Source organism: Lathamus discolor, chromosome 12 (genome assembly GCF_037157495.1).
Source record: "Lathamus discolor isolate bLatDis1 chromosome 12, bLatDis1.hap1, whole genome shotgun sequence".
Taxonomy (NCBI): domain Eukaryota; kingdom Metazoa; phylum Chordata; class Aves; order Psittaciformes; family Psittacidae; genus Lathamus; species Lathamus discolor.
The window spans coordinates 4,097,176-4,122,299 of record NC_088895.1 but is presented as its reverse complement, the minus strand read 5'-3'; the positions used below and the strand labels follow the sequence as shown (position 1 = coordinate 4,122,299).

The 25,124-nt window shown below is 46.7% G+C and overlaps 2 protein-coding genes across 3 annotated transcripts; one reads left to right on the top strand and one right to left on the bottom strand.

The window, feature by feature from the left end:
• Positions 1-1,394: 1,394 nt before the first annotated feature.
• On the top strand, positions 1,395-2,913 carry POP5 (POP5 homolog, ribonuclease P/MRP subunit). Its single transcript, XM_065692182.1, has 5 exons — positions 1,395-1,424; positions 1,499-1,641; positions 1,725-1,874; positions 2,404-2,487; positions 2,646-2,913. Exons 1-5 carry the CDS (start codon positions 1,405-1,407, stop codon positions 2,747-2,749), a joined length of 501 nt encoding a protein of 166 aa, XP_065548254.1. The 5' UTR covers positions 1,395-1,404; the 3' UTR covers positions 2,750-2,913.
• A 1,508-nt stretch (positions 2,914-4,421) lies between these two features.
• On the bottom strand, positions 4,422-24,742 carry RNF10 (ring finger protein 10). Of its 2 annotated transcripts, none has more exons than XM_065692179.1 (17): positions 24,178-24,742; positions 17,986-18,188; positions 15,930-16,129; positions 14,797-14,887; positions 13,586-13,770; positions 13,373-13,509; positions 12,024-12,184; positions 11,320-11,448; positions 10,912-11,170; positions 10,047-10,180; positions 8,864-8,981; positions 8,424-8,525; positions 7,809-7,943; positions 7,103-7,200; positions 6,814-6,874; positions 6,497-6,655; positions 4,422-5,637 (listed from the first exon to the last, which is right to left on the bottom strand). In XM_065692179.1, the coding sequence occupies exons 1-17, from the start codon at positions 24,338-24,340 to the stop codon at positions 5,561-5,563; spliced, it is 2,412 nt and encodes an 803-aa protein (XP_065548251.1). In that variant the 5' UTR covers positions 24,341-24,742; the 3' UTR covers positions 4,422-5,560. The 2 variants fall into 2 exon arrangements, with proteins under 2 accessions (XP_065548251.1, XP_065548253.1); XM_065692181.1 differs by lacking the exon at positions 24,178-24,742 and adding an exon at positions 23,505-23,591.
• Positions 24,743-25,124: the final 382 nt, after the last annotated feature.

Below are 25,124 nucleotides of genomic sequence, written 5' to 3'. Positions count from 1 at the left end.
TCTAGAGTTAGGGTCATTAAAGAAGATGTTTCCACTCTGAATTAGCAATGAGCTCCCCCTTTAAACTAAACTCAGTTTAAGTATAGTGCCTCAGCACTCCTGTGTGGTTTGGCTCCAGGGACCTCAGTGGAAGCGCTCCTCCTGTGCCGCCCTAACTGGCTCTTTCTCCCATCTCACATCCAGGTGCCCATCTCTTATCTTTTCCTGACTCCCATTCCCCTGTCCCCCGTTTCTTCTTTTCAAAGAGCACTCCCTGCTTCCTCCGACCATGTCAGGGGTCACAGCTTTGAAACCGACAGCTGTAAGGAGCTCTGCTCCGTTTGTTACACACTCCGTACACACCCCAGGGCACCCCATACCTGGAGCCTGAGGAGCTGCGGGCACTGGAGCGCGGCTCTGTCAGGTGGCGAAGGCGGAGCAGGGGACGCGCTGCCCCAGCCCTCCAGCTCCCGCAGCAGGAGGGCGCCGCTGCCCAGGGCCTCCCCGCGGCTCCCCTCGGCACCGCAGCGACGGGAGGCACCGGAGGGACGGGAGGCACCGGAGGGACAGGAGGCACCACAGGGACAGGAGGCACCACAGGGACGGGAGGCACCGGAGGGACGGGAGGCACCACAGGGACGGGAGGCACCGGAGGGACGGGAGGCACCGGAGGGACAGGAGGCACCACAGGGACGGGAGGCACCACAGGGACGGGAGGCACCACAGGGACGGGAGGCACCGGAGGGACGGGAGGCACCGGAGGGACGGGAGGCACCACACGGACGGGAGGCACCGCAGGGACGGGAGGCACCGGAGGGACGGGAGGTACCACACGGACGGGAGGCACCGGAGGGACGGGAGGCACCGGAGGGACGGGAGGTACCACAGGGACGGGAGGCACCACAGGGACGGGAGGCACCGGAGGGACGGGAGGTACCACACGGACGGGAGGCACCGGAGGGACGGGAGGCACCGGAGGGACGGGAGGCACCGGAGGGACGGGAGGCACCGCAGGGACGGGAGGCACCGCAGGGACGGGAGGCACCACACGGACGGGAGGCACCACACGGACGGGAGCGCGCCCGCCGCACCGCGGCCCCCCCGGGAGCGGGCCCCGCCGGGCGCGAGCCTCCTCAGGCGCAGGCCGCGAGCGCCCCCGCGCGGAGGGCGCGGGAAGGCGGCGGGGTCGCTGCACGCGCCGCCCCGGTAGACCGGCCGGCGGCTCGCGGCGGAAGACGGGGGGGGGGGGGGGGGGGGTAAGTGGAACAGCGCGCATGCGCACGCTCCACCGCCGGCCGATGGAGGAAGTCCTCCCTCTGTCCCCGCCTTTACACGACGGCGATTGGCTGCGGTGCGAGGGAGCGCCTCGCCCATTGGCTGGAGCAGCGTCCGCGCGTGTGGAGCGCCGCCGCCGCCGCCGCCGCCATGGTTCGGTTCAAGAACAGGTGAGTTGGGAGGCGGCCCCGCGGGCCGGGCCGGGCCGGCGGCTGACGCCGCGCTCCGCTCCGCTCCGCTGCAGGTACGTGCTGTGCGAGGTGGTGTCGGAGGACCCGCAGTGCCGGCAGTGCATCGAGGACCGCGCCGTGGGGCTCGCCGTGAGGGACGCCATCGGCAGGGTGCACGGGGACTTCGGGCTGGCCTGCTGCTCCATCTCCTTCACAGGTGCCGCGGGGCGCCCGGGCCGGGAGGCGGCTGCTCCGGGGAGCGCGGGGCTCCGGGCTGACGGCCGCCTGTGTGCCCCGCAGTGAAGTACCTGAACGCGTACACCGGGACCGTGCTGCTGCGCTGCCGCAGGGACTCGTACCGGCTGCTCTGCTCCGCGCTCCCCTTCGTGAGGCAGCTGGAGAGCCGCAACCAGCGCTACCCCTGCTTCCTCAACACGCTGCACGTCGGAGGTCAGCCTCAGCCGCCCCGGGCCCGGGGTCTGGTGCCTGCAGGGAGCCCGTGGAGCTTAACCGCACCTTCCAGGCATCCTAGCGTAGGAGAAGCCCCTCTACGTGCTCTGCTGCCATGGGTACACCACACGCAACCCTAACTTAACTTCCAGCAGATCTAAGGAACAGGCAGCAGTATTTTGGTGAAACCCTCGCTAACTCTCCTCGAATCTTCATTGAACACAAAACCAGAGCAGCAAATACTCCATTATTTTCTTTTAAAAGGTGTATTTTCAAAATATAGAATTGTCCATGTCCTGAAAATTAAGCACTTAGGGCAAGTAACAGGCACTATATGTTAGAAGTTATTATTCTCCCACTTAACAGTGAGGAAATGAAGTCTACAAGTCCCTTCTTATCACTGGCATTAATCAAGTTGGTGCTTGGGGGTATCTGTCACTTAATGGAATAAGCTCTGGAAAACATACTTAGCAGCTCTGAACCACTTGGGCTTGTAGATTGTTACAGATTGTTCTTGTGACTCCTGCAGGTACCATAAGAACATGCCAGAAATTCCTAATTGAGTACAACAGAAGACAGCTGCTGCTGTTGCTGCAAAGCTGTACAAATGAAGGTGAGTTCCTGCAGCCTCAGTTCCTGGGGGTTTATAGGATATGCTGTGCTACTTCTGCATTCTTGAACTAAGGAATACTCCTGTCTTTAGAAGTTGAGAATATTCCAGTGTATGTGAAGAGATCAAGTATTGAGCCTGCGTTGCTGTCTTTATTGCAGAGGAAAGACGGCGTGTACAGAAGTCCCTGTTGAGCTGTTCCCTTACAGAAGAGCAGTGTCTAAGTGCAAATGAAGATGATGATGATGGCACAGAGACAGACTGAACATTACTTGTTACTGCTCACCTCTGTCTTGTACTTGTGTGATCAAGCTATCCTCAGTGTTAAGCAAACCAAAGGACAGAAAAGGCATCTGTTCATATTCAGACTTCATTCCCCCATTCCAAGTGTTTTTAGATAATTAAAATAAAATACAGTTAAGTAGGCTACCTGCTTGTTTCACTTGAGTCAAAATCACCTGCACTCCAAAGGGAGTGCAGCGGCTCAGTGTGATCTTCATGCTGAGGTAAAAGTGAGCATTAGGCAGTTGGCACGGACAAGGAATTTAGTTATTCTTCGGTACAGAAAAAGCATTTACACCTAACTCTCTTTACTTTCAAGTGCATGTTATCCACAGGGTTATCCACTGCTTTGAGTTACAAAAGCATCAGTTGTTATACAGGAGCAGAGATCACCCATAGCCCAAGGCAGAGCTGTAATGCTCAACTCCAACCCGTTATAAAACTCATACGTACAAGTACTGCTTAGATATTTATTATGTTTACACCAATCAGTTACAAGAAAGTAGCATTGCTGGTATTATCTCTTGAATCCATAGGAAAACAAGATACAACTTGAAGATACTGTCCTGTGGAGACTGCACCTGCAGAAGAGACAGTCTTCCTTGCCCACATCATTTCCCTTGCTCTAGTGCCTGTGAGATGCAGAGGCGAGTTACACCAGCTCCAGTTACTCTGTCTCCCTTCCCAATGCAAAGAAAAGTTGACTATAAATGTGCAGAGATAATAGAACACAACGGATACTGGTTAGACACTAAGTAGTTACTCCTGTTCCATGGCTTAAAATGACTAGTACAAATAGGAGCCCAATGGTACTGTGAATGCAGTTAACTGCATACTTGAATCTTTCTTACTTGGTTGCTTTCTCTGCCCTCACCAAGATTTTCCAAGAGCACATAAAGCATTAACAGCAAGATGTGTTACCACTTGCATCTTGTCTCAGTTTCTTTGCAGTTTCTTGCTAAGCTGTGCTGTCTTTCCATCCAGTGTAGCTGTGCTGTCTTTCCATCCAGTGTAGTTAATTGTGACCAAGCATGAAGTCAAGCTGCTTTCACATAATGGTTTGCAGGTGTTTCCTCCATCCTCCTGTAGCAGTTGAAATATTCTTTACCTCTCCCCTCCCTCCCTTCTTTCTGGTTAACAGCCACATAGAGAGTTTCGTGAAGTATACTCTGTAATACTGGCTTCCATGCATACATACTTAAGTTCCTCAAGGAAGCATTGGTATAACTGGGAGCCTATTGCTTCGAAATCAGTCTATGTCAATAAAGCCCTTAAATAGAGACACAGCCAATGATTGCCAGTGGTGCCTGCGACTCCTGGAGTCAGGTATCTAACACACTCGTCCTTTCTCAGATCAGTCCCAGTGTCGGAGGAGCACATCAGCTTTTTACAGCCTGTGCACATACACGCAGACCATGGGTGCAAGTGGGGCCAAAGAAAACAGAAGACACCATCAGTCTCACACTGTAAGTTACGTGGTACTTTACACCAGCTCCCTGGCATGAATTCTGTCGGTAGGAAGGCAAGATTTAAATCTGTGCAACTACATGTTTTTGTGCTCCATGTTGGTGTGACAGTTCAGCTCTAGCTCAGGAAGTGTGCAGTACTCTAAGTGCTTGTGCGTATGATTTATTGCAACTGTTGGCCTTGACTGGTACATGACACCTATAGTTCATTTTATTCAGCAAAATCCACACCACTGAACTCATAAGCTCAAATCAAACCACAAGCAGTGCAGAATGTGACCACCCAAAGAAAGAGTGGGGAGGGGTCCAGAAGAGACATGGTTATAGCCTGAGGTGCTTAGTGCAGACCAACTTAACATCCCAGAACTACGCAGATACAGGCCCCTTTCCCAGTACAAAGAACCCAGTTTCTTGCTGGGGGATAAAAGTTAACTACAGACTCCAGCTATCAGTTGTTCTTCCAATTCCAGAGCAGTTAGTGTCCAAACATCATTCAGGTAGTTACAAGAGCCCTAGGGTGGAGTGTTTATTCTAGATGATCAGGTTACAAAGAATGTGTAGCCCATAGTTGGCAGAAAAGAGAAAAAAATAGCAGCCTCACTCACCCACATTAAACCAGAGTTGAACAACTGAGAGAAGCCAGGAGGTGCCTTCCACCACCAGCACCAGGACACATTTCAAATACACAAATCCATCAAGAGTCACTTCAAAACCAAGCAGCCAAGTTCCGCTCTATGCTCACCTCAGCTTTAAATCTTTCCAAGCCAGGAGAACAGGAGGAATTCTTGCTCTTTAGGGAAAGAACAGATAATAGCAGCTAACACTCTAAAGCCAGTAAGCTCTTTTGCCCATTTCCAGTGCAGCAGAAAGCAGTTTCTCAAGAGAGCAGTTTGACAGCTTTACTGAAACAGTGCTGCTGTCACAGTCAGGTGAACTTCTGCCCATGAATACTTCTAGGGAAATAAAGGCTCTCTGCATCTTCACTTAGGTAATATTGCAGTATTCTGGCAGTGCCACACAGGTGTAAGACTTTCATACTGCCTGTTAGGCCAAAAGAACCAACCTGGCTAGGAACCAACACTAGAGACCTTGGCTGATTTGTCTCTGGGTTGTTTCTTTCAAAACTTTGTTTCAGTATGAACTGATTAAGCAGTTGGAATCAAAAGGTCTTACTTCAACATATCCTGTTCATGGTTTCCTCCTGAACCCCCTAGAAGCCCCGGAAACACAAGTTTAGTCTGTTCAAATTTAAATACTTAAACTATAGCAGCAAAACAAAGCAAAATGAAAAGAAAACCAGGAGAGGAAACTTCTTGTGAACAGCAGAATTACTTTGTGTGAACAACAGAGGTGCTGAACAATAGCTTCTGCTTCTGCTTCTTTCTTTTCTTGCCTCCCTTTTCCTCTGTGAAGAATCAAAATGATACTGTCATTCTTCTCATGGAACAGGAACATCACACAGAAATGATAAACAGTCTTCCCTAGCCTAAATGCCTCCTACAGGTCCATGACACTTCCTATCAACTCATTGAGCAGCAGGTAGCTTGATTTTAACACAAAAATGACTGCAGACAACGAAAGGGAGACACCATAACACTTAATCCACACCTATAAACATGCCCGATTCTAAAGCTGCTGTTGCAACAGCAGATCCTACGAGTGCAGGTGTGCAGCAGTTTGCCTTGCAGACAAGTATGGCTTTCATCCATGTCCAAAACCCACTACAACTGGAGCAAAGACTCAACCTCACTGAAACTCCTAGCCCCTTCTGCCCAACTCTCTTCATCATTCAGTGCAGCCCCAAATAGAAGCCAGAGCTAAACATCAGAACTGAGCATTAGAAATGAGTTTTATCAGCCAGCAATTGGCTTGGAGGTTTAAGTTCATCCCAATTTGACATTTCAGTCAAGCTTAAGTGGTTAAACTTAAGTTCAGCAGCTCACGTATTCGTAGTTTAAAATTGCATAGCCTAAGCTTCCTTAAGACAAAGCTTACATTAAGTTCTAGTAAAGACACGGCATACAGGATTGCCAAAAGCCATCTTTGTCCTAGCAGGATTCTCTGCTAGTCAGAGATCTCAGCTCTCACTAGGGGGGCTGCTTTAAACTAACAGAAGTCTTAGTCAAGCTGTTCAGAAACCACCACCTGACAATTTTCAGCCCTGTTCTGTGGCCAATTTTCAGTCCCCAAAATTGCTGCTCTCACTTCTCCCACAGGAAGAAGGGGAAATACTCATTTTTTTCACTCCCCTCCCCACCTTTTACCTGACAAATGAGCAGCTGTGGATGGTTTGTCCAGTTTCAGGAGGGCTGCCTCAATCGCTTGGCTGAAGGAATTCTGGAAGCTGGGCACAGGTATGCGGTCAGAGCTGTCGCTTTCTCCATCACTATCCACTGGCACAGGGAGGGCCAGAGTGTTCTCATCTGAAAGAGGGAAAGCGCCTTGAGAGGCAGAAGGCTGTATAAAACATGTGCAGTGTAAATGTGCCTTCACACTCCAGATGTTTCTTGTGAAGTGACAAGATCTCATAGATTTAGATTCGTGGTAAAGAACCTGAAACAGTAATACCGAATCTTCTCACCTCTTGTCTTCGGAGCAGGTTTGGGCCATGTTTCTGGTTTTGCCTTTCCAACTCTCAACATCTATCAAAAAAGTTATAAGATATTATTAAATCCCATGTACTAAACCAATCCTGCATACCCCTTAAGTGGAAACAAAAATACAGGAACCCCCTGAAGCACTCAAACCCTATGCTGTCTCCTTAAGATTTATCCCACCCTGTTTTTTGGGGGAAGCAATTGTGTTCTCAGACTAATCCCCAACTAAGACATAAGCAATTCTGACAAGATTTACTCTGCTACATAGCTTACCTGGGCAAAGGAAGGGAAGGGAGACTCCTCTTCCAAACTCCCACAGAGCAAAGGGCTGACCTGGCTGGCAGCAGGTGACAGTGGAGTTGGAATAGACTCTACAGAGAAAGCAGCAGGTAAAGACAGTTGCATTTGCCAGAGACACTCATTCTGCTGTTTATCAGGATGAAGCAGAAATAAAGCTTTATCTTATGTAATTAGCCAGTTCTCTCATCAGTTCCATCCATCAGTCACACAGTGGGACCTCCTAAATTTTCTCAATATTCTTATTTAAAGAAGATTTAATGCAAGATAAAACACTTGGTAAAGCATCACTGGACAACAGCCTGAGTGCTCATCAGTTATGTTTGATTTCAGTGGGGAAGATGGAAAGGGTAGAAAGCAAACATGCCAGTAGTGTCTTCCTGGCATACACACTTGTCTTGCCTTTTGGGGATTTTTTTTCCTTTCTTTTATTCTGCCTTAGCAAAGATTTAAAAGATGGGGTAACTACAGTGCAGATCTCTCACTACCACTGAAGTAGAGGTAGTAAAAATCAGATGAAGGACCAGAATGTTTCTTAGCTGTGTCAGCCTTTTGTGTATGATCTTCAAGCAAAACAGGAATGTCTTTGATCAGCATTTAAGAAAGTTTAGTGTGATGACTTAAGCAGTAGATTCCAAAAGAACAATCGAGCTGGATGCGATGTGTTTTTCCAGATGCTCACCTGTCTGATACACCGGGCTTCTGCCAAGAGGAGACAGACAGAAGCTCCGATGATCAATGCTGGTAGTTTCTCTGGGACAAGAGGTAAAAGCAGGGAACTGCTGCAGATTCTCTAAAGCAATATGGACCTCTGGATCTAGAAGAGGTGTTAAATTAAAGCATTACACAGTGCGGAGGACTATCAATATGCAAGTGCTTCAGGAATCTAGGAGGTGCCAAGTCAATTTTCTTTCCACCCTCTATTTTAGAGACCAGTACAAGCCCTGCTGCTGGATGGGAACAGTCCCTAGGCATCTTTTTGCCTTCACTTTTCACACCATATTGCGATTACCATAAAAACAGCAACTAAGAACTCTGAGACCTATGTACACCATGGAGAAAGCTGCACCCCCAAATGCCCTCTGTCTCCCCCACAATGTGTGAGTATGCAGCATGACATCACTTAACATCCTGACTAAAACAGCTTCTATTTTTCACTCTGCAGACATTGTTTCTAATCCCTTGTAATTTTCTTCTAAGCACACACTACAAACTAAAGGCCTTAGAGTTCATCCTGTATCAGCTCAGCACCTAAAGATGACAGGAAATCCACCGCTTATGCACAAGCACCACTTACATTTGCCCTGTTTCTTGTTTTCTTCTATCTCAATCCTGCGTTCACGTCGCCGTTCATCACGAGCTTTCTTCTGCCGCAGACGTTTCCTCTTTTCAAGGTCATCTAGAAGCAATGCACACCAGTGGGTACCAAAAACCCCCACACTGATACCTTGGCAGTGTTCTCTCGAGCTCTGAGAACAACATATCCAGCTATAGCACATTAGTAACAAAATATGGTTACAAACAACATATGCTCTTCCAAGCACTCAGGCTTTTTTATTCTTCGTGTAACTGTTGTCTATAAAATAGTGAATTGGGGTTGTTCTGTCTAGTAGTCATCGACAGTTGGTGCAAGAGGAGTAAAGCTGCTATGTATGCTCTTTTATCTGCCATTAAGGGATAAGAATTACTTCACCTTCATGGATACATGGCAGAGCCAACTAAAAGGGCAGTACCAACCTGAAAACAACTCTAAAGTCTCCTTAGAGATGATGGGGGGCTTCAGAGCCAGTTCACAAATGCTGAACTCACAGGTGAGGGGCAAGTGACAGAGGTAGCGATGACGCTGTCTTATATCCTGATAAAAAAAGAGCAGATATATCATCACAGCAAGGCTGAGAAGCTGCCACAATGATGAGCAGCTAATGGAGATTGAACACACACCATTCCACAAAATCAAACGGGAAAAAACAGCAGCAGTGATGTAATAATCACTTTATAGATGATAAACACGTGAGGGATGTGCTGGGTCAGGACCTAATGCTCCAAGACCTCCACCAACTACATCCTAATCATGTCTGGATGAAGTTACTCCACCTTGGTCACCAGTTTTCTTGTTGTTTCTCCCTTCTCACACCACTGGAATAGAATTCTTTATTACCAGTCTTCTGACATAATTATTTTTGCACTGGATCAAATGTACCTTTTATGCTTCAACTATTTGGATCAACGACCACCAATTTGCTAGACTGAAACAAGCGAAGTTTTGTATTTTCCCACACAGGGACAAAAAACTTGAAGACAATTCCCTATCTCTGCGTCCATTCCTACCTGAGCATATACTTTCTTAAAATTCAATTAGGAACCATGTATAGTTGTTACTGCACATGTCATTTCTTACAGTTGTTTTTATCTGAGGTAAAGGAATTCAAGACCCATCCCCTCTTCCACAGTTCCAGTGACTTAAGCACTTTCAGTGCCTGTATCTGAACCACTGAAGTTTCTGTCCATCCTCTTTATTTTCCTCCACCCCTGATGCTCAGAAACAACTGTTTGTCAAGACAGAGGCAGAACACTTCATCAGGCTGAGAAAGATGATGATCTGTGTAGTTCAAGCTACTGTCCTATATGAGAAAAGAATTTACTTTTAAGACAGCTTTAACAACAAAGCAATCTTAAGCTTGCAATTCTCTTACCTCTAGAACTTCCTTTTAGGGAAAAAGTAAAAACTAGACTGCAGCCTACTTACCAAAAGCAACATAAGGTACTGCACCTTACACAGATGCCCTTTCCAGGCTAGGGTGCCTACCCATCCATAGCTGTTATTTTCTGTTACTGAAGAGAAACAAGTCTCATTCATCAGCTGCAATGATCAATCTGCTAAAACAATGGCCCTTAATTAATAAGAAGATAAAATAACTACCTCTGTCATTGAGTAGCCAGTTATCTCCACTACAGCTGCAGTTATCTTCTCTGGACTCTTCTCCAAGCTGCCGTATTCACGAACAAGACATCGAACATTCACTGGGTGAAGATACATACACTGCCCATCCTCCGCTGCGAGAGAAGATACCATCACTTGTGCTTTGCCTTTTCATTTTCAACACCCTTCTCCCCATCTTGATACATTCTCCAGTAATAAAATTTAAAGCTCCTCTCTGAATTTCTGTGGGACTTCTATTTCATAGGGGTCAGCTGCATCTAATGAAGTGACAAACCTCTTCTTGAGGGATCCCAAAGGAGGCACCTGGAGTATTGTGTGCAGTTCTGGTGTCCTCAACATAAACTGTTGGAACAAGTCCAGAGAAGGGCCAAGAGGATGATCAGGGACTGGAGCACCTCCCATAAGAAGACAGGCTGAGAAAGTTGGGGCTGTTCAGCCTGGAGAAGAGAAGGCTGCGTGGAGACCTCAGAGCAGCCTTCCAGTATCTGAAGGGGGCCTATAGGGATGCTGGGGAGGGACTCTTCATCAGGGACTGTAGTGACAGGACAAGGGGTAACGGGTTCAAACTTAAACAGGGGAAGTTTAGATTGGATATAAGGAGGAAATTCTTTCCTGTTAGGGTGGTGAGGCACTGGAATGGGTTGCCCAGGGAGGTTGTGAATGCTCCATCCCTGGCAGTGTTCAAGGCCAGGTTGGACAGAGCCTTGGGTGGGATGGTTTAGTGTGAGGTGTCCCTGCCCACGGCAGGGGGGTTGGGACTGGATGATCTCAAGATCCTTTCCAACCCGAACTATTCTATGATTCTAACTCTGCCCCCATGATTCCAGGATTTCATTGCACTGACCTTGGTAGAAATAGTAAAAAGGAGAGCTGCTTAGGTGTCCACTGGTAACTGTATCTTTAGATTCTTGGCAGCATGTTTCAATTGGATTTGATTCTTCCATAGTGTTCGTATCAGGTTTCCCTATTATATCCACCTCAGGTACTTCCTCTTCATCCAGCGCTGCCTCTTCTGCTTCCACAGGGGGCGAAAGGGAACTTGCCATATCAGAGCAAGGCTCCACAAGCTCCTCGTCAAAAGCAGAGAGATATTCCACACCACACTATCACAGCAGAGAGCATACAATTAGTAACACATCACCTCCTTCAAAAGGTTATCATCTCTGCAGAAGTTTTTGGTGCCACTTCACCACAGACTGCAGAGTGAAGTGGTGGAACTAACAAGATCTGTCAGAACAGAGTTGTCACCCACCTTTTTCTCTTGGGAAACTGCAGGCTCCACAGGCTTGGAACTTTCTAGGACCAATTCTTCCACAGCTGCACTGATTCCAGCAATGCCATTGTTTTTACGCTGGTCAGCAGAGAGTGCTGTTTCTCGCTCCTACAGGTCATCCAAAGAGAGTAAGTTTTAATTTGCTACTTAAGCCAGGAGACTATCACCATAGTTATTTTTAGCCTTGTCCTATAATTCAGGTTTTTACAGATCTTTAATTCATCTGTGACAAACAGTGACCCTTGAATTGAGGTCCTCTCCTTGTTACTGGAAAGCACACCCAGTGTAGTACACCTAATGGTTTTGAAAAGGAATATTCTACCAATTTGCTTATGTCTGCCCAACAGACGTTATCCAAGAAATTGCTGGAGCTGAAAGGGAAACACATCTTCCTTTGAAAGCAGAACTCTACATGGAATGGAATGAATACCATTCACGAAAAAGCATTCTGTTCTGTTGTCTTGAACGCCATGCTCCAAAGTCTAAAGCACCTGGGCTCTAAAGTCTATAGCATCCTCCAAGATTTATAATGCTGTTCTATGCAAACATCACCACCTTGCTAGTATGTATATTCTGGAGACCAGAATAACCATACATGAGCACTTACGCAGCAGAATATAGATGGTCAGCACCCAGCATACTTCTAAAACTAAAATTACTAAAGCCTCCAAAGAGGCTCTTACCTTCAGTTCCTGGATAGCTGCCTCAATAAAGCAAGCCTCTGGGGTGTGTTTTTCTTCCTCATACTGCTTTAGCAATGCTGCTTTCTCCTCCAGAATCACCAGCTGCAAGACCTGCTCCCTGGATGCCAGAAGCAGCTTTGAATACTGACTGTGATGGTCATCTGAAAAGAAGGAGTGCCAAATCATTAATATCTGCAAAAATACTGCAACTGGAAAGTTCTGCAAAACTGACCCCTGGTTTGGCTCAAACTAGTCCATAAGCCCATATGTATTAAGAAAGAAAGTATAAAACATTATTTTGAGGGGTTTACAAGAGGCACAGCAGAAAAAGTATGCTAAAGAACTGTAAGTTTAGCAAAAAATAGTCACCTTTGTTACTAGCGAGCTTAACCATAAACTTCACAGCTACCACAGCAACACATCCTAGTACAGTCCCTACAGTCACTGCTCCCCAAGGGTCCAACCTTGTCTACAGAACACCAAGTTAACACTGAATTTCCTGGGTTTAGGATGATCTCTCATCCCTATTTGTTCTTTGGTTTATGAAAGGACTTAAAAGTCTTTTCCTTTCAAAGGCCATGACACATGTAAGCACACCCGCTGCATGCTGGATACCCATTGTGTGTTCAGAGACTTGACTTTTTACAGAGAGCTTCAATGCACACAGCCCTTCATAAGTGTGACTGCAAAATGAAGGGAGCCAAGCCAGCCCACGAGCCAGCAATGGTAAGATAATTTCTTTAGTCACAAGAATTGCTGTGATACTAACAGATAAGATGATGATGTGTTAAGTCACATAACTCGACTGGAGAAAACTGAAGAAGTCAAGCAACAGATGTTTGGAATAGGTTTGCAATAATTTTCATTATTTTCCCATATCATTCACAGATTTTAGGTGATAAGTGAAGATGATGAAAACCTTGTTGAAAATTACATCCCTAGAATAGTTTAGACCGAGATAATTATTTTTGCTAAGCTGTACAATGAGGAGCCAGGAGAAATAAAAATGTTAAGGACACTGAAGAGCCAACAAAAGCAGCAAGAGTCGCACCAATGACCGTACAACACAACGCACATCAAACTCATAGCAATGACTGAGAAGGCAGGAGTCTGCAGTGCAGACTTGAAGGGAAATAGCACACAAGTTAAAGCCTTACAGAAAACAAAGTGTGGGTAGAAAGCTTATTATTAATACGTGTTCACAAAGGTTTTCAGCAACTAAACCCCATATTTTGTAGACTGGTTTACTTGAAGGTGACAGCATGGCATTGCCATGATAAATCCTCTCTGCACAAGCCCTAGTCACATTAAGAGTAGGATGCCAACCACCAGTCCTCAGATACACTCACCTCCAAAGTAAACAGGCTGCACCACATCCATCCACTGAGATTTGGGCAGCGCTATCAGAACACCTTTCTCTCTTCTCATAAGTTGCATGGTAATGGTATCACCAATTGCATATTGACGTGTTTCCATAGCAACAACACTGCAATGGAAGGAGGAGGTCAGTGGGGCAAACACATTTCAAAAGGATACATCATTCAATAAATACCAAGTCTCACCTCTTGAGATCCTTCTTGTGAACAGAGCTGTAACAAATAGGACATTTACTCCAGGTCTTTTCACTCAAGGAGAGATAGTGAAGGATACAGGCCCAACAAAAGATATGCCCACAGCGGGTAATCTTTGCTGCAGTTGGTGGGTACAGACATATGGGACAAGAGGGCACTTCATGGCTACAGATTCGCTGAAATGGCACATGAGAACAACAGCACAAGTTTTAGACTTGGAAATCAGTTCCTGTGCTACAGAATAAGCCACTGTAAGATCTACTCTAACAAATCAATCTTCCAGCTCTTTAGGCTCTGCTTATTTACCAAGAAATCAAGTACACTGTGAACTAAGTAACACCTTCAGACTGCACATGGAACAGCCTTCAAAGCCACCCATCTGGTATTCCTATTCTAATGACATTAAAGAAGTGACTCTTCTCAAGTTCCCAGTCATGTATTCATCAACTCTTACGAGTTAGCAGCATCTTCTTCATCTGAATTCAGACACTGAGAAGACAGCAAATGAGCTCTGCTGCCTCACTTACACAAGCAGACTTGTGCAGCTCTGCTCAACTGCGAGACTGAACTTACCTATTTCCATGAACATGTTAGCTCAGTCAGATGCTTTAGCATCTGTATGTTGCAGAGACATAACTGCCAAGCAAGCACCTAGACTTTTCAGTTCTCTTGTAGTGTCAGGTCTCCTGCCTCCTCCCCACCTACACCATACACCAAGACTAGACTTGGCAGATAATAAGTTTCTACTTGAGGCAACCCAAAGTTCTGACCATAATTCCCAAGAGATTTTCCATTTTGTTGCTAGGCAAGACAGGCCACCTATGCACAGAATAATTCTTCAAAATTCTACACTCTAGTCCTCTTCCATGGACTCATGCCCAAGTTTTCTGTTAATATCTCGATCACAAGGACTCTGTCTACAGAATGTCAGATACTATTTTTGATGAGCTCCCATCTGCGAAAGCAAGAAGAAGCTGCTAATTTTCCTAATAGATTTTAGCACTTCTCTTTTCCTGTCATGAAAGTATTTCATAATATATTCCATGACAGATCTTTCCCAGTATTGTGGGAGTGACAGAAGAGGCCTCAACTCAAAAACAGCTGAGTTTTATGTAACATCACAGAGAGAAAGAGGCAGTTAAAGACAGGGTGAGCTTCTTAATAAGAAGAAGATAAAAAAAATCTAGCCCATCACAACTGACCACTTGCTCCACAAAGTCCCAGTTGACCAAGGTATCTGGATCAGCAAAGTGGACTGTGTAGTCCTGTTCTTCAGAGACAACAAACTGGCAGCTGGGGAAAGGCAAAGAGACAGATGATCCACTCAGTTGTTTCTAAAAATTCTTTGAGAACTATCCTATAGGATTCTCTGAGCTTCTTCGTTGTCCAGCAGGGAACTGCTGGGCACAGTCAGTAACTTCTATGAACAAAAACCAAAAGAGTTCAAGTCATAACCAGATTTCCAGAATACAGATGTGTCTAATTTCAGTTAGACACAGTATCATCACATACTAACTACAGAATGAGCCAGGCAGAGTGGTTTTCCAGAAACTGTAAGAAACAGCCAGCTCCTTCCAGGATCTATTAAAAAAGAAAAAAGGGAATCCACAAGTGGAAAAAACATGGCCACAAAACCTACAGCTACTGGGATTCCTGCAAATAGACTTCACTACAACAAGCCACGAAACAATAGGGAAAAATCAGAAGCATCAATGCTGAAAATAGCTGGTTTTGTCTCTAACATGATCCGATACAGGAAGTCCTGACTACGCTTCAAATTCCAGTGGAAGTGACCAGAACTTCCAGTCAAAAGCAGTTCTGCTGCTGGATTACGATACTGGTCATCATTTAGGTTATAATACATACCTATGGGCCTGTGAAATAATCAGCAGTTTAAGAACTAAGACCCATATGAGTAATTGCTTCTGGGACTTACAGATTCAGATTAGCTTTCAGCCAGCAACCGCTACCCCAACCATCTCAACACACTCATTCTTTGGAAAAAATTGCTGTCTTCTGTAAGGTCTACACTGGTTTTCCCTAACAGAGTGTCATACCCCATAGGTGATGCTAGAAAACTAGAGCCGAAGGCTAACTGGTTTGTATCTAAAGGAGTCATTCCATCAGATACCTTGTAAATAGGTAAAGATGACAACTTTGATGTACTTTTATCCCTTTCAAGTATAGTCATTACCACTAAGAACACTAGAGACGTAACTTCACCCTGGAAACGCCAAAACAAGTAGTGAAGGTCAAGCACAATTCCCTGGCTGATCATCCCTTACAGCTCAGTGTCTCTGTAGAAGTTTAAAAGCCCTGCTGGTCTTCCACTCACTTGGCCTGTAGGAAGAGCTCCTTGTTGAAAGGTTTATGTCCCCACTTGTTCCTTTTCCCCCAGTTGCCATGTCCATTCCCATCAAAATGGCCTGCTTGGCCACGGGGTTCAAAAGTGAAGTTCAGTAAGTGGTTCAGATTAATCTTCTTGGGACCAGAGAATTGGGCAGGGCTGAACTCTGCCCGCTGAGCCTCTGCTACCTAAGAGACAACAGCATTTGTTAGAACTTGCTAGAATTTACTGCACAAACATCAATACAGGCTGGTACCCAGGCCCCATCAGTGATTATGGACAGAGTATAGAGCATCCACTCACTCACCTGCTCCCATTCCAGTTCTGCAAATCAAGCAGTGCAGCGTTAGAAGTGCACGAGAACCTGAAAGTCAGAGCTGAGTGGTCTTACCCCACACTGAGCAAAAGGAGGAAAGCATAAGAACAGCCCACATAAGGACAAGTAGAAGCTGGCAAAACATAGTAGTCAAGGTTACTAACAAAAGACAGCTGTTCAAATCCTGACAACATTCTTTTAGACAGCCAGTAATACAAGCCTGATCACTACTTGCACAGACCGTTTTGGTTAGTTTTCACATAAGGAAGCAAAGAATGAGAATTCAGCAGACAGCAGGTGAGTTGTGACAGAGTCAGCAATGCGGGTGAGCGGAGGTGATCATCCACTAAAACTGGAAAAGCAGAGTTCTCAACGAAAACCCACAGTCTATACACTATTTAGACCCATATCAGCATAAAAGCTTCAATCTGGTTTTACTCCCTCCTGACATCACCCAGGCCAATACAATTACTCTCCCAACAGCACCATCACATGCAAAGTTGTACACTGAAGTGATGAGGTACAATCAATCTCCAGAGGGCAGACTCTGTTTAGGAGCCTGGCTGACAGAGTCCCTTTGGAAGCAGTCCTGAAGGGCAAAGGAGTCCAAAAAGGTCTGGGACTTTAAGAAAACATTAAAAACACAGGAGCAGGCCATCCACATGTGCCAAAAGACAAGCCAGCCTGGCTGAACAGAGAGCTCTAGCTGGAACTCAGGACAAAATGAAGAGTTTATGGCCTTTGGAAGAAGGGGCAGGCAACTCACAAGGACTACAAGGATGTCATGAAGTCATGCAGGGAGAAAATTAGAAGGGCCAAAGCCCAGTCAGAATTTAATCTGGATACTGCTGTATAACAATAAAAATCATTCCTGTAACTATATTAGCAATAAAAGGAGGGCTAAGGAGAATCTTCATCCTTTACTGCATGCAGGGGGAAGCACAGTGACAAGGGAGGTCCCAGCTGACTGGAAGTTAGCAAATGTGACACCCATCTACAAGAAGGGCAGGAAGGAGAACTACAGGGCTGTCAGTCTGATCTCAGTGACAGGGAAGGTTATGGAGATCATCAGGGTGACCTTATCGCTCTCTACAGCTACCTTAAAGGAGGCTGTACCAAGGTGGGTCTTGATGTCTTCTCCCTAATAAGAAGTGATAAGGACAAGAAAAAATAGCCTCAAGTTACATAAGGGGAGGTTTAGATTGGAGACTGGGAAAAATTTCTTCACCAAAAGGGCTGCCCAGGGAAGTGGTGGAGATGCCATCCCTGGAGGTATTTAAAAGGCATGTCGATGTGGCACTTGGGACTTGGTTTAATGACGGCCTTGGCAGTGCTGTGTTATCGGTTGGACTCATTGTTAAAAGTCTTTGCCAATCTAAACAATTCTGTGATTCTGATCACACCAGACTTAAAACCTAGAAATTGCATCACTAGATATTTCATCAAGGACCTCTGTTTCAGGAGGTACGTACATGGCCTATCTAGGCACCCATGCCTCAGATGGCATTTTTTACTGCAAATATCTCAGAGCAGAGAGCACTCTTCTGTTGTTGGCTGTTGCCAAGTTGTTCTACTCACACTCACTCTGGCATCTCAACGATGTTAGCACCTCTTATCGCTCTTTCCCTTCCCAGCCCAGGAGCTGAACACAGACCTATCTAGGCAGGTCAGAGTGATCCTCTCGTCCCAAGAAAGAAGGCCCTGGAGACACGGCATTATGATTCTCACCTCATCTCGTCTTCCACCATTAGAAGAGCTAAAAAGTTTGCCACTTCCACCATTACCTCCCCTTTGAGGAGGCATCTTATTAAAAGCTTTGCTTTTCTGTGAATTGGAGCGACGGGACTGACTGGAAAAGTTCTCATTTTTTGAATAGGAAGTTTCTCTTTTACGATTATAACGCTGTTTGGATCCATTGGCATTCTTTCCATCTAAAAGAAAAAGAAGAAAAAACAAGGATCAGATTGACAGCCTCGGAGTTGTCCACGTGTACTGCACCTCTGTGACATGCTCACCTAGGCCACTGCCTTGGGCCCTGGTTAGACATCAAATCAGGATGTACCAGTTTCATCCCCTCACGCACCCAAACCATTATATTTCTATCACTGCCCAAATGAACTGGTCAAAGAGTATAACAAAAAGGGATGTATTTGGTGTGCTCTCTCTTTTACTAGTGGTTGAATTTTCTTTATCTAGGTTTGGAACTGCTGTCACCAGATGTCAGTGTGTTGCCTGGTACATGAAGCGATAAACACCAACACCACATCTTCATGTCCTATTACAAAAACGAACAATTAGTTAATATGTTCATTCTCTTTTCTGAAAGCACACAGTGCATTACATATTGTTCCTCTGCATAAATATCCTGTATTTGTATATGTAAATATGCTGTGTTTGTCTTGACGTCTCCCACTTCACAAGACCCCATTGCCTGTTTTCACTCAGTTCTGCCTGCTGTACTAAAAAGACCCAAACAAATCTACTTCTTTCACAAGGCCAACAAATGCTAATCGATCGTGAAGCACCAAACCAATGCTGTGGCCTTGCAGGGGACATACCCAAGTACTAAGTCCACCAACCTATGCAACAGGTAATGTTTGCCCAAAAGCATTGCTAAACACACCACTGATCCTGATGTAGGACACAGAGATGAAACACAAAGCAAAATACTGCAGGAATGGAGCCCACAAGAGCAGGAAAACCAACCAGGCTCTTGAAGGGGGTTTCCTGTGTCTAAACAGCTGCTTCATTAGACTGCTAGAACAGAAAATCAATACTTTAAGGTATTTCTACCAGTCTTAACACAAGATTGAAGTTGCCCCAAGGACACAACACACTTAACCCACCATTACCACCAACCGCCCCGAGTTTTATTTGTAGGAGAGGTATGTTGATAAGCTTGGAAGCAAAAAGTCCACAGGCCTAACAAGATGTCTATCCCCATCAGCCAGCCCCAAAGTCCCTCTGCATACTCAGTAAGCTATACACAAGCAGGAATGCCTCATGAAAAACAGCCAGACCCATTTTATAAAAACCTACAAGTTTCCCCACCTCAGAGTCCGCCCCACCCCTTAACAGAAATCCCACATGGCAGGCAAACACCCCACTGTGATTTCAGCATCGTGCTTTTTAAATGGCTTGTTTCATTTCCAGTGCCCCCAGGTCTCCCCTTCCCCAGCACCACTTCTGATCTACCTGAGCATTTAAAACAGCTGCAATGGAATCACTCACATGCAGCCTCTTTTGTTATTTTTAGGGGTTTTTTTATCCCACATTACTCTCAAAAGAGAGGGGCAGTGGACTGGAAGGTGCCTGTGTTATTGTGCATTACTGAGGAGCTGACTTCTTAAGAACAGGTAATAAAAGTGGCTTGACTGGGTTTTATGGTCTGTTTCTTGCACATGCCAGACTTTGCCTGCAACTGCAACTACAGAAGTAAAAGAACATTATATCATTACTTCCCTGTGATGCGACAGAGTCATTCTGCAGGCAAACTATCCCCAGAACTGGTTATTTACTGTGCTATTCAAAAGGCTGATCCTCTAATTAAACCAACTCCATCAGAACCCCAGATGTGTAATTCAGAGACAAGCTTGCACAGCTTGCAGTGCTATCAGCCATGTCAGGGTAAAGAGACATGGGTTGAGTATTATCAGGAAAGAACCACACCAGGAGCTGCCAAGTACTGAGGGTGTGACCAGGTCTGGCTGAATGATTACTTAGATAGACCTTTTTTGAGAGTGTTTGCAGGGAAGAGGCTATAATCGGCACCACTGGATCTCTGGTGAAAAAAAGTAAGTTATTTTGAAGAGGTTTGGACTATACTTTCAGTTATTCAGGAGCAAAGCTTGTCAGCTTAGAGCACAACCACCCTCTTGCATCTGCAATTCCAGTAAGCGCACTAGAGGCGCGCACACTTCTTGCGTCTGTAACAACTTTGCAGAAACAACTCAAGAGGAGAAGCTCAGTCTCACCTGGGTTTTTTACAGGCCCAAGAACAAGGAACAGTTTGTACCTGCAGCCGACAGAAGAATTTCCTACCACTTATAGTTTTAATCAAGGTAGTCGGCATTAAATTTGTCACTCAGTTTACACACATTCCTGTCATGTTACAGCTCCTTCCAACCCCACTCCTAGAGCCTGCAGGATTCACTAGTGGCGCTCACAATTCATAGCGAAGTCCTCTCCACCTCTGCCTTGTATCACAGTCTAACAATGCTTCAAAACTGACTTCACCGATTCCAAGTTTCTTCCTGCAGAATAATTACCCTCATGAGGATTCTGGTCCATCAGAGTAGCACTGAAATCTGTCAACAGACAACCAAGAGTGTGCAGTATGCATTCATAAACTGGAACACTCTTCTTCCACCCCAAATCTAAGCAAATCCAGCCTCTTCCTGCAAGCTACATGTCAGGATGCTCTCTGCTTTGTATCACCCCTCCTTGCATTCTCATGAAGAGTGGGGCAGGACAGGGTTATCCACACTCATGCAGGGGAGAAAAGTGGAAGATTCTCACTGCCATTGTCTCTTGCTAGATCCCAGTTTTAGGTACTGTCAGTTTGGACCGGGGAGTTTCTTTTTTCCTTCTTTTCTTCAAAACTTAGGAATGAGCAACAACAACAGCGCTGGTACTTGCTATTCACTCAGGTCTTCAGCCATTTCGCTTTTGGCACATACCCTGACCTGTAGCACACAGATTGACCCATCCACTCCCCCAGGAGAACAGAGACTTATAACAAATATAGTGTATGTAATTTTATACAACTAGCAACAAAGCTGTTCTTGCCTTCTGGAGCAAGCTCTGACATTTGTGGTTTTTCCTAATGGACACCACACCATTAGAGGACCTCTGTTTCCAAAGATCCAGAGAGAGGAAGTCAAGTTCACAGGACTAAAACTAACTCTAGGTGACCACTTTGGTCCTGGAGTTCAGTACTGGTTTACTACTGGGGTGACGACTGCAGTTTCCTTCGATCTCTCTTTGCCCCCTCTTTTCAGCTGAGCTGTGCTGAAGTCAATCATGTTGCATAAGGGGTTTGGGTGGTGGGTCACACTTAAGCCTCAGGGTGATTGCATGAAAACACACTGAGGGTATTGCTGCTGTGAAGGCAAACATCCATGAGCAAGAGGTGACTGAGCAGCCACATACCCCAGCTCAGCACACTCACGCTGTAATAATAAGGCCTAACAACATCTGCGAGAATTAATGTTGCCCATCAGGTCTTGAGCACTGCCGAGAAACCCAACAAGCTTATTTGGCCTTAGCTGCTTTATTCCATCCTAATGGGATGTGATTCCTGCTGGTGTTAATACAAGCCAAAGAAACTTTCCTGTTGAAAGCTTCCAAGTTTAATTTCATTTCTAAGGCCAAGTTTGAAACACGGTGGGAATCTCAACTTCCACAAGTAGAAGAGCTCATGGTATTCTATTTAACCCATTTCTGGCTGCACTGCAAGAGAAACAGGAGAAGCTACCACAAGATTTAATGAATGTCCACTTCATTTCCTCAGCTGGACTCGATCACAGCAGAAAACTCTGGAAAGCATCTAAATGGCAAGAGCTTGACTGGACCATCCAGTGACCGTGAGTGCAACTAAAGGTCAGTACTGGTGGGAAGGTCTGTGGTCCATATGGATACTTCCCATTCCAAAGGGGACTCAAGATTTTCAGAATAAATCCTATACCTCTCCTGAAATAGGAGAGAAATTGGGTGGATCACATCAGTTACATGCACCATGAGAAGGAACTCAAGATCACATGCCAGTGCCTTGCATGCAACAGCTACCAAAACATGTAACACAGCTGTGTCCTGTATGTTCATTCTGTGGCTGTCTGCCCTAATCTGAGCCAGGGAATCTTCTCATTTAGTTTTCAGTACCCTTCAGTTAACATATTCCCAGATATACACGTAGTCCTACTAAAAGAGATTCTAATTTTGCCAGGCCTCTTCAATGCACTTTAAAGGAAGCAACTAATTCCATAAGCCTTTGTCCTCCACTGTAGTTAAGGAACAGCATCTCAGAAGCTCAATTATGTCAAGCCAAAATTTTCTTCTGCTTTATTAAGAAGTGTTAAGAAAAGTTGGGTTTTTTTAATGAAAAGTCAGCGGATTGCATTGGAATAGAAGAGTGTGGTACGTCAGGATTTCTGTTCTCACTGCTCCTCTGCTACCAGTGATGTTTCAAGCCTGTAAAAGGTGCCATTCCACAAGAGAAAAACATCACTTAACACTTTTATTCTGGGCTGGAATGACAGACTTTCCATTTCCTTTCTCACTACAGGTACTGTTTCTTCATCGTGAAGACATACCAGCCACAGGACAGGCCATCTTACCTCCCTAAAGATGTTTGTATTCTGTGAAGAACCCTCTACACAGCATCGCACATCACTAAAAAAGAAGCTGTAGTGATGAGGTATCTCTTGGTGACACAGGGGCAGAAACCAGGTCTCCACCACAGGAAAACCTCATGCCCACCTTTCCCACTACCTCTCACAGTGCATGAAGAAGTTCATATACTTTGTTACGCTGACAGAAGCCAAAGATCTGGTTCCAAAACTCTTGTTGCACACCTAGAAGGTGATGTCCCCTGCTTCCATTTGTACTCCCATTAGACAGGGGAAAGACACTAAGTAAGAGACTGAAAAATAACAACAGTAGCCAGGGATGACAAGACCCCCACATCAAATCCTGTTGCTGATACAACCCCCCTGGCAGATCAGTGAGAAGTTCTTCCAGACACAACTGCCTAAAAAAGTTCTTCCTAAAAAGACTTTCATGGCTTTGAATATGAAGTTCAAATTTCAGTGTAGTCGCAGTTATACCACAACCTGGGGGGCTGCGGGTGAGCCATCTCCCATGTCACTCCAGTCTATCCTGTGGGAGATCAGTTAACCCAGGTGAAGAGCAGGGAATACTTGGTTAACTGGGATCTGAATGCATTCAGAATGTCCAAGAAAGAGTCAACACCTTCAAGACACTCATTTTGTCCACCCTCTGGAATACACTGCTCCTTTCTCAACAACCTGAAGTAATGCAGTTGAAACCAGCCACTGAAGAGGAAGGAAATTAGTACAGCGATGGTGTTGCAGCAACCTGCTGATGCTCTGATAAATACTTCTGAGATTAAAACTTCTCATTTTAATCACTACTGCCCCATTTCTAGGTTTTAGGGAAAAGACCTGCAAGGTTCCAGGAACACCCTGCTTCAAGGCAAGTTTAGAGAAAGGAGGTGGATTAGGTCTTACCTTGAAAAGACAGATGATAGGAGCCATAAAGCCTCCTCATGAACTGCTGTGTCAGCAAAACTAGCTGTGTGCAATGACAGACAACACTTTGGTTTAAGTGCCAGATGAGCAAACAACACGTAACTAACTCTGAGCTCCTCCAAATCAGGTTACTGACACACAGCCGGTAAGTGGAATGCTGTATCAATATTGATATAAGACGTCCTAAATCAAGGAGTAAAAGCACACTCGAGTACAGAATGAAGTTAAGGGCTCATATGCACCAGCAAATACCCCTTCTTACTATAAAGCCAGAGCTCTCAAGCTGATTACTGCAATGCTAATGAAGATAAAACATTAATCCTTTAAGGAAGAGGAGAGTAGGACCTGCAGCTCACCCAACACTGAGCGAAGCCGGAAGAGGAAGGAAAAAGCAAGCAAAACAAGGCAGTGACCTGAAACGAAGCCAATCAGGCCCAGCACAAACACCGTAACAAGGAGCTCAGCCCCACCACAAGCCCATGCGGGCACAAAGCCCCCCAGCCTCACACTGTTCACTGCTCGCGGTACCCCGTTCCTCCCGCCCGCGCTGACATCGCTTCAGACACACCACCAAGACCCCGAGGGGCCGTCGCTAGCGGCCTGACAGCCCCGGCTCTCCCGACCCTCTCCCGCTCCCCCGGCCGGCTCTTACCGCCTTTGGGCTTAGACTCTCCCGCGGAGGGCCCGGCCGACGCGGACCGCGGCTGCTGCCCTTTGCTGCCGGCCGAGGAGCCGGGCGCACCGGAGCCGCAGGGGCTGCTCTTGTCCATGGCAGAGGCTGCGGCGGGGGTCGCGCCGGGCGGGCTCTGCAGCATCAACGGGCGCCGCGGGGGGGAAGAGGCGGCCCCGGGCGGGGGTACAGGACGGGCGCTGGCGGAGCCGGCGGGGGCCCAGGCTCATGGCCCGCGGGGGCGACCGGCGGGGGCGGCGCAGAGCGGACTCGGCTTCCTTCATGGCGACATCTTCTCGCTGCTCCGCTCGAACCGGAGGAAGGCCGCGGGAGGCCGAGCCGGGCCTGCGGGGCTCCGGGCGACGAGGAAAGTGAAGCTGCTCACGGAGCCCCGCGGGGCCCGGCGCTCCCTGCCGCCCGAGTGGTCGGCACCACCCAGGCACCCACCGGCTCCTCAGCGCCGCCCCGGCCCCGGCTCGGCCGCCGCTGCCCCGTAATGGCGACGAGTCGCCCTCGGCAGTGGAGGGACCCGGATGGAGCCGATGCCGGGCGGGCCCGCGGGCACGACGGGACGTGTAGTCCTCGGCCGCCGCGGAGCACGACGGGAAATGGAGGCCCCGGGACGAGGAGCTCCCCCCTGCGGCCGCAGTCCCCACAGTGCCCGGCCCGGGGCCGCGGCCGAGCAGGATGCGGCCAGAAACAAGGTCCCGGGGCCCGGTGGATCCGGTCTCTCCATTTCCAAAGCGGAAACGACCAGAACACGCATTGTTAGAGGTATGGAACAGGAAGCGCTGAACACTGTCAGTTCTTCAGCAGGTAGGAGCCGACAGTCCTGGGTGTTAAGCTTGCAACCAAAGAAGCCTGAGAGGATATAAAAAAATCAAGTTTTTCCACTGAATTGCTCAAGTAACTCTGAAAGGAACAAAACA

Bases quoted from the DNA above. Each gene is read 5' to 3' on its own strand.
- POP5 (XM_065692182.1), top strand. From the start codon at position 1,405: ATGGTTCGGTTCAAGAACAG. The intron at 1,642-1,724 runs GTGCCGCGGGGC...TGTGCCCCGCAG, and splicing joins CTGCTCCATCTCCTTCACAG to TGAAGTACCTGAACGCGTAC. The intron at 2,488-2,645 runs GTGAGTTCCTGC...TCTTTATTGCAG, and splicing joins GCAAAGCTGTACAAATGAAG to AGGAAAGACGGCGTGTACAG.
- RNF10 (XM_065692179.1), bottom strand. From the start codon at position 24,340: ATGCTGCAGAGCCCGCCCGGCGCGACCCCCGCCGCAGCCTCTGCCATG. The intron at 11,171-11,319 runs GTGGGTGACAAC...CTGCTGTGATAG, and splicing joins CAGTTTCCCAAGAGAAAAAG to TGTGGTGTGGAATATCTCTC. The intron at 6,875-7,102 runs GTAAGCTATGTA...CTTTTTTGATAG, and splicing joins CCTTCCCTTCCTTTGCCCAG to ATGTTGAGAGTTGGAAAGGC.